This window comes from Borostomias antarcticus, assembly GCF_949987555.1.
Source record: "Borostomias antarcticus genome assembly, chromosome: 18".
NCBI lineage: Eukaryota > Metazoa > Chordata > Actinopteri > Stomiiformes > Stomiidae > Borostomias > Borostomias antarcticus.
The window spans coordinates 19,555,000-19,563,291 of record NC_140251.1 but is presented as its reverse complement, the minus strand read 5'-3'; the positions used below and the strand labels follow the sequence as shown (position 1 = coordinate 19,563,291).

Sequence of the window (8,292 nt, the reverse complement as noted above, 5' to 3'; positions counted from 1 at the left end):
CCCCTCTCCTCCCCTAACCCCCTCCACCTCCCCTCACCCCCTCCACCTCCCTCTCCTCCCCTCACCCCCTCCACCTCCCTCACCTCCCGCTCCTCCCCTCACCCCCTCCACCTCCCTCTCCTCCCCTCACCCCCTCCACCTCCCTCACCTCCCTCACCTCCCGCTCCTCCCCTCACCCCCTCCACCTCCCTCTCCTCCCCTCACCCCCTCCACCTCCCTCACCTCCCTCACCTCCCTCTCCTCCCCTCACCCCCTCCACCTCCCTCACCCCCCTCTCCTTCCTTCACCTCCCTCACCCCTCTCACCCTCTCGCCCCCAGAACTAAGAGACACTCAAGGTTTGTGCCTCCATCACTTGTGCCCTCTGGTTGTTTGGTCCGTGTCTCCGGGGGAGCAGACTAAGCCTCGTGCCTCAGGGGCAGTATTAAGTGGACCTGTACTCTGGCTATAGGTCCTGCTGGGGCTGCTTGTCTGTCTGTCTGTCTGTCTGTCTGTCTGCCAGTCTGTCTGTCTGCCTGTCTGTCTGTCTGTCTGTCTGTCTGCCTGTCTGTCTGTCTGCCTGTCTGCCAGTCTGTCTGTCTGCCAGTCTGTCTGTCTGCCTGTCTGCCAGTCTGTCTGTCTGCCTGTCTGCCAGTCTGTCTGTCTGCCAGTCTGTCTGTCTGCCTGTCTGCCAGTCTGTCTGCCTGTCTGTCTGTCTGCCTGTCTGTCTGTCTGTCTGTCTGTCTGTCTGTCTGTCTGTCTGTCTGTCTGCCAGTCTGTCTGTCTGCCAGTCTGTCTGTCTGCCTGTCTGTCTGCCAGTCTGTCTGTCTGTCTGTCTGTCTGTCTGTCTGTCTGCCAGTCTGTCTGTTTGCCAGTCTGTCTGTCTGCCTGTCTGTCTGCCAGTCTGTCTGTCTGCCTGTCTGCCTGTCTGTCTGTCTGTCTGTCTGTCTGCCAGTCTGTCTGTCTGTCTGTCTGTCTGTCTGTCTGTCTGCACTCATCACCCTCCCAAGACTGCTACCTGTCTGTCTGCCCACCTGTCTGGTCTCTAGCGTACCCCCTCAATAGGACCTGTCTGGTCTCCCTAGCGTACCCCTCAATAGGACCTGTCTGGTCTCCTCACGCGTAACCCCTCAATAGGACCTGTCTGGTCTCCTGCTAGCGTACCCCTCAATAGGACCTGTCTGGTCTCCTGCTAGCGTACCCCTCAATAGGACCTGTCTGGTCTCCTGCTAGCGTACCCCTCAATAGGACCTGTCTGGTCTCCTCTAGCGTACCCCTCAATAGGACCTGTCTGGTCTCCTCTAGCGTACCCCTCAATAGGACCTGTCTGGTCTCCTCTAGCGTACCCCTCAATAGGACCTGTCTGGTCTCCTAGCGTACCCCTCAATAGGACCTGTCTGGTCTCCTAGCGTACCCCTCAATAGGACCTGTCTGGTCTCCTCTAGCGTACCCCTCAATAGGACCTGTCTGGTCTCCTAGCGTACCCCTCAATAGGACCTGTCAGAGGCTGCGTGGATTAGAGATGACGAGGAGAGGAGATGAGGAGGAGAGGAGATGAGGAGGAGAGGAGAGGAGATGAGGAGGAGAGGAGAGGAGAGGAGGAGGAGAGGAGATGAGGAGGAGAGGAGAGGAGGAGGAGAGGAGATGAGGAGGAGATGAGATGAGGAGGAGAGGAGATGAGGAGGAGATGAGATGAGATGAGGAGGAGAGGAGATGAGGAGGAGAGGAGATGAGGAGGAGAGGAGATGAGATGAGGAGGAGAGGAGATGAGGAGGAGAGGAGATGAGGAGGAGAGGAGATGAGATGAGGAGGAGAGGAGATGAGGAGGAGAGGAGATGAGGAGGAGAGGAGATGAGATGAGGAGGAGAGGAGATGAGGAGGAGAGGAGATGAGATGAGGAGGAGAGGAGATGAGGAGGAGAGGAGATGAGGAGGAGAGGAGATGAACTCGCCCCCCTGAGCTGCCCAGAGCTGCTCCCCCTCCCAGCTCCTCTGAGTCCACTGCTACTGCCTTATCTGGATCCCTATTGGTGCAATTAGGACTGATACAGAGACAGAGGAATGCACACACACATACACACACACACACACACACACACACACACACACACACACACACACACACGAACGTGTACACAATGGTAATGCCCAGTCCCTGTTGCCTCATACAGCAGCTCCCTCAGTCTGGTCTCTTTGGGTCTTATCAGACCCTCAGCACCCTCCTGTCTGCCTGTCTGCCTGTCTGTCTGTCTGTCTGCCTGCCTGTCTGTCTGTCTGTCTGTCTGTCTGTCTGTCTGCCTGTCTGTCTGTCTGTCTGCCTGTCTGTCTGTCTGTCTGTCTGTCTGCCTGTCTGTCTCTCTGCCTGTCTGCCTGTCTGTCTGTCTGTCTGCCTTTCTGTCTGTCTGCCTGTCTGCCTGTCTGTCTGCCTGCCTGTCTGTCTGCCTGCCTGCCGGTCCCTCAGTCAGTCCTGCCTGCCTGCCTGCCTGCCTGCCTGCCTGTCTGTCTGTCTGTCTGTCTGTCTGTCTGTCTCTCTGCCTGCCTGTCTGTCTGCCTGTCTGTCTGCCTGCCTGCCGGTCCCTCAGTCAGTCCTGCCTCCGCTCGCTCACCTCCCTGGTTGTCTGGTCTTAATGGGAGTCTTGGCAGGCAGCAAGCAGCACAATTATGATAAAACAAACTGCTTGTGTGTGTTTAAACCTCCAGGCCCAGAGACGGCCCCTGCGCTTGAGTGGCCGCTCGCTCATTCAGAGCAGAGCTTCTCAGCCGGGCGTCCATGCGCCCCCTGTGGTCGCTGGCAGAATTACAGGGGATCCTTGGGAAAGTGTTTAAAATATTTTTTTAATGGTATTTTTGTTAAACGTATCAAAAATATGTTTAAATGATATTGTATAAGCCCATCATATCTAACAAAAATGTAGACTTTTTTCAATGAACCAATAGGCTAGGCGTATTCACACACATTCACAACGGAGCTAACTCACTCATTCTTGAAACATAATGATTCACAAATCATTTAAACAGATAGCAAATTAAGTGTCATAGAAGCCATAAAATGTGTTAAATTTTGACTTTTTGTGTTGCGAAAAAAAGTGTGGGTAAAAAAGCTTGAAACTGGCCTATGTGAATACAACAGAAATGACTGGTCTGGCTTTTTATATACAGTAGGCCTACTAACCAGACCTGTCTCTAGAGCTCAGTCTTAAAGGGGAATATGAACTTCATGAGGGGGCACAATTATTAACTATATTTGATAATACGATATGCTATTGTATTTGTGCAGCACTGACACATACTAATTATACTGAGCTCTCTCGTCCTCCCTGACTGATAGCATGTTGAACTTGTGTTTGTGCAACATTACGCTGATGTCCAGAGACAACGTTTCTAAGTATTGAGAAGGAGTCACACGTAGTCCTCGTAGTTAGGGCAGGTTAGGCCTAGAAGCTGTGATGACAGTTAGCACGGCCTGGTGTGCACAGCTCAACTCACTCACTTGCGGTAACCGCTACATTGGCGTAAGTTCAGTTTTTCAGTACGGCGGCTGTCAAAAACACACCATTGTTTCTTAAAGGTACCCAATGTAGTTTTTGACCACTAGTATGCGCTCTAGAGCAAATTTGAGAAGGTGATCCCCAAAAATCGCGTACTACGTCATTGCGTCAATATGCGGAGCACATAATAGTGACGTTTCACACATCTTTGTTGTTTTCAAAACATTAGCCAAATATCATTTTGTGAAGAATTTACAAGGTAGGAAAGACATTCAAGTGATTCAACATGTTTATTAGACTACAAGGAACCATATAATCGAGGAATTTTGAAAATAAACAAAGAACGAAGATTGTTTTGATTCACGTTTCATTGGGTACCTTTAATGTCTTCATTTATAAGGAATCTTAAGTCACTATTTTGAATTTAACAGAAAAACTATGATAATGTAAAAAAAAAAAAAAAAATGTTATTAATTAATTAATGTGGTCCAGGCCCCCTAAGGTCGTCCCATAATGATGGCCATGCTACTAAATAATATATATTGTTGTGGTGTGGGGTAGCGTGATATCAGACAGAATGTGAGCTCACTACACTCCATTGAAATCTTCAAGAATCAGTCAACTTGGGTGTAGTGGGCGTGTTTGAGAGGCTGGACTCAGGCTAGGGGTAGGGGGGGGTCCTTTAGGATTTTTCAAAATATGCCAGGGGGTCCAGACCTCAAAAAGGTTGAGAACCACTGATTTACAATGATCTTTCTTACATTACTGTAGGTAGATATATGACTGTAAGAGGCACTGTCACTGGGCAAAAAGGCTTTTATGTACTCTGCCCCCTCAACATGGAACATTTTACAAAACACGCTTAAACTCCAGGACAGAATCACTCTAAATGAATTCAAAAGTGCTGTAAAGGCTATAGAAACCCAATCTATTGGTAGTTGTAATTGTTAACTGATCGTCATAGGAACTATTAGTGATTTTGCGCTTTGAGCTAGTCTTGTTAACATTTGTTGTCATTGTCGTAGCGGTTGTTATTGTTGTTTTTTGTTGTCATTGTGTATCGTAACCTTTATGTTTAGTTGTGTATCGTAACCTTTATGTTTAGTTGTGTATCGTAACCTTTATGTTTAGTTGTGTATCGTAACCTTTATGTCTTGTTTTCAGGAAACTGTGTTGCCGCCTCTCTTGGCCAGGATTCTCTTGTAAAAGAGATTTTAATCTCAATGAGCTTTTAACCTGGTTAGATAAAGGTATAATAAATAACTGTTAAATGGCGTTAAATGGAATATTGTGTGTTCTCAGAGAGAAACTTTGTGAAATGTACCACTGTGAGCCATGGCCTGATTTCAAAGGGGAGAATAATAGAAAACATGTGGCACAGGGTAGAAAGTCACAATAGAAGGATATTGTTACATGGAGATGTGGAGACATGTGTGGTTGGCTGCCATGCAGTGGGAGTGAAGGTACATATTGTTTTATTCCTGGGGTTTGAGATGAACAGTGAAGCCTTGTCTTTGAAATCCTCCCACACTACGGTCTCTCTCTCTGTGGAAAAGCAGAGCGCAGGCTGAGCTGTCTCTCTCGGTCTCTCTCTCTCTCTGTGGAAGAGCAGAGCGCAGGCTGAGCTGTCTCTCTCGCTCTCTCTCTCTCTCTGTGGAAGAGCAGAGCGCAGGCTGAGCTGTCTCTCTCGGTCTCTCTCGGTCTCTCTCTGTCTCTCTCGGTCTCTCTCTGTCTCTGTGGAAGAGCAGAGCGCAGGCTGAGCTGTCTCTCTCGGTCTCTCTCTCTGTGGAAGAGCAGAGCGCAGGCTGAGCTGTCTCTCTCTGTCTCTCTCGGTCTCTCTCTGTCTCTCTCTCTCTCTGTGGAAGAGCAGAGCGCAGGCTGAGCTGTCTCTCTCGGTCTCTCTCTCTCTGTGGAAGAGCAGAGCGCAGGCTGAGCTGTCTCTCTCGGTCTCTCTCTCTGTGGAAGAGCAGAGCGCAGGCTGAGCTGTCTCTCTCGGTCTCTCTCTCTCTCTCTCTGTGGAAGAGCAGAGCGCAGGCTGAGCTGTCTCCCTCGGTCTCTCTCTCTCTCTGTGGAAGAGCAGAGCGCAGGCTGAGCTGTCTCTCTCGGTCTCTCTCTCTCTGTGGAAGAGCAGAGCGCAGGCTGAGCTCTCTCTCTCAGTCTCTCTCTGTCTCTCTCTGTGGAAGAGCAGAGCGCAGGCTGAGCTGTCTCTCTCGGTCTCTCTCTGTCTCTCTCGGTCTCTCTCTGTCTCTATAGCTTCCAGTGCTGCTGAACTGGAGAGCAAAATGTTCTGTCCTTCAAGCAATGCAATGTTTTGGTGAAAAAAAATACATTTTGGCACACAAAGGCACATTTTGTCAAAGACTGTTTACATACCAGTAAGCAGGAGAAATGGCTAGAGAATATTCACATTTCATTTGGGCATTTTCAGGATTTGGAGTGTAACAGTAAGACTGTAACTTAAAGGAGTGGGATATTTTGCTGAGGAGAGTATGTGAGAGTATGTTTTTTTTTTTAAACTAGTGCCGTGGTGGCTGTAATGTTCTTCTAGTCCTCCGGGGGAGCTCTTGAGGAGTAGTGATGAACCCTGACTGTCTGTCTGCTCTATCCAGCACAACTCTGGACACAGAGCAGCCCTACAGTACATCGTCTCTTAAAGGCCGTCTACAAAAATACTCTCTTGTCCTTCTCCCTCTCTTCTTGCCTCTGTGTTGTGTGTGTGTGTGTGTGTGTGTGTGTGTGTGTGTGTGTGTGTGTGTGTGTGTGTATGTGTGCGTGTGCGTGCGTGTGCGTGTGCGTGTATGTATGTGTGTGTGTGTGTGTATGTGTGTATGTGTGCGTGCGTGCGTGCTTGCGTGTGTGCGTGCGTGCGTGTGTGTGTGTGTGTGTGCGTGTGTGTGTGTGTGTGTGTGTGTATGTGTGTGTGTGTATGTGTGCGTGTGCGTGTATGTGTGTATGTGTGCGTGCGTGCGTGCGTGCGTGTGTGTGTGTCCATCACGCAGGTGACCTGGTGTCCCGGGCCATGCACCATCTCCAGCCTCTGTATGTGAAGAGCCACAGCAACGGGACGCCGGTCCACCAGAAGAGCTGTGGGCTCCACTGGGAACCGGAGGCGCTCTACACCCTCTGCTACTTCATGCACTGCCCCCAGATGGAGTGGGAGAACCCCAACGTGGAACCCTCCAAGGTCACCCTGCAGACAGAGAGGTGAGGAGGGAACAGTGGCCGAGAACCTCAGAAGTAGGCTCACCTCCTCACAGGAGAACCTCTTAAACAGCTGAAGCCTCAGTGGTTAACCCTTTTAATACGACCACGTCACCGGGAACATTTTAAATATCTAACAAATATTTAATAATATAAAAAAAAAAATCTAACAAATCTAAAAAATTCCTCACTCCAACACTTGCTGAAAGCTGAGAAACTGCGAAATGTTGTCACTTTATTTTCAGGGTTAAAAGGGTTTAACCCACCAGATCCTAAGATCAGAAACATCTCCTAAAGTACATCTTGCTGTAAGACGTTATATATGGAGCATACACATCATCATCATCATACACACACATATCGAGCATATCGAGCTCCTCCTAAAGACCATATACACATTCCTAAACAAACGACTCAACTAAATGATACTGTAGACAATTTAATACTTGTCTATCATATTCATTAGCATTTTCTAGCATCTATAAATCTCCCCTCAGGATTAAGTGTCACCCTGTAGACAGAAACGTCAGAGATAAATGATAGTGCCTCGGTGTTTCTGAGGTAACCATGGAGCCTCCACACAGTCGCCCCACCCTGAGAGCTGTTGGCAGATGTGTTTCTGAAAATAATCGGGGCCCCAGCGCTCAGAACCGGTGCAGGACCAATATACAAAAACTTGGATCAATAATAAAGAAGGGTCCGCACTCAAAACTATGTTTATGCTCTTTTAATTCATGATGGTGGACAGACCTGACAGACGCGTTTCGGCTCTGCCTTCTTCAGTGTTTGTGTTTCTGAAAGGGGAGCACGTGTGTATATGAGTCTATATGAGGACGGCTGGGTGACTTGACAGCTTGTTTGGGTGATGTCAGTCACACGTGAGGAAAGGCTTCCGGAAAGGGCCGTTGGAACAGACGTGCGCTCCCACGTGCACATTATTGTTGTCAGTGACACCGCTGGTTCAGTACCAGCTGTAGCAGCTGTACTGGCGAGGTTCTGTATGGAGTCCTTGAGTAAAAGGCTTACGTAACGTTACCATAATGTCCATTCATAATACTGGATGCATCAACGGTTCCACTAAAACTCTGTTCTCTCACAGACCCGAGCCAGAAAACACTCAATCTTTATTTGATTAACTCTATGAGAAAATTTGAATTTAATTATCTGTCCATATGTATTTACACTGTGAGCTTACGTTCTAGCTTGACTGGTCCGGAGTTGTGAGTGTCGGGGGAAGTGGGAGAGAGGGACAGGTGACAGAAAAATAGGAGAGAATTAAATAGTATCGAGAAAGAGAGATTGTGGTTGGAGACAGAGAGAAAGGTGGGAGAAAGGAGGAGGTAGGAGAGAGAGCGAGAGAGAAAGAGAGAGAGTGAGTGAGTGAGTGGGCTGACAGCTGACGCTGAGCAGGCCTCTGGCCCCGTGGGGTTTGAGACTTTATTGCCTCTAACGGAGGGAGAGAGAGAGAGCTCACGGCTAGCGCGTCCTAAAGGTCTCTCGCCCTTGCGTCTGCTCCGGCTCTGACCACTGTGAGAAAAGTCTCCCTAATGAGTCGATTTGTTGAGGGAACTAACGACTGTTTAAAAATCACCTCTCCATTCAGAACGGGCGTTGAACCCGACCCGT

General features: G+C 49.0%; 1 protein-coding gene across 1 annotated transcript in view; it reads left to right on the top strand.

Annotated features, from left to right (window-relative positions):
• The window catches only part of LOC311320962 (ankyrin repeat and BTB/POZ domain-containing protein 3-B-like), a gene marked incomplete at both ends in the record, with an annotated part of 37,397 nt that overhangs the window by 4,378 nt on the left and 24,727 nt on the right, over positions 1–8,292 (top strand). Inside the window, one exon of the mRNA XM_084452829.1 lies at positions 6,465–6,669. Within this exon, the coding sequence (XP_084308955.1) occupies positions 6,465–6,669 (205 nt within the window). The remainder of the gene's footprint in view (positions 1–6,464; positions 6,670–8,292) is intronic.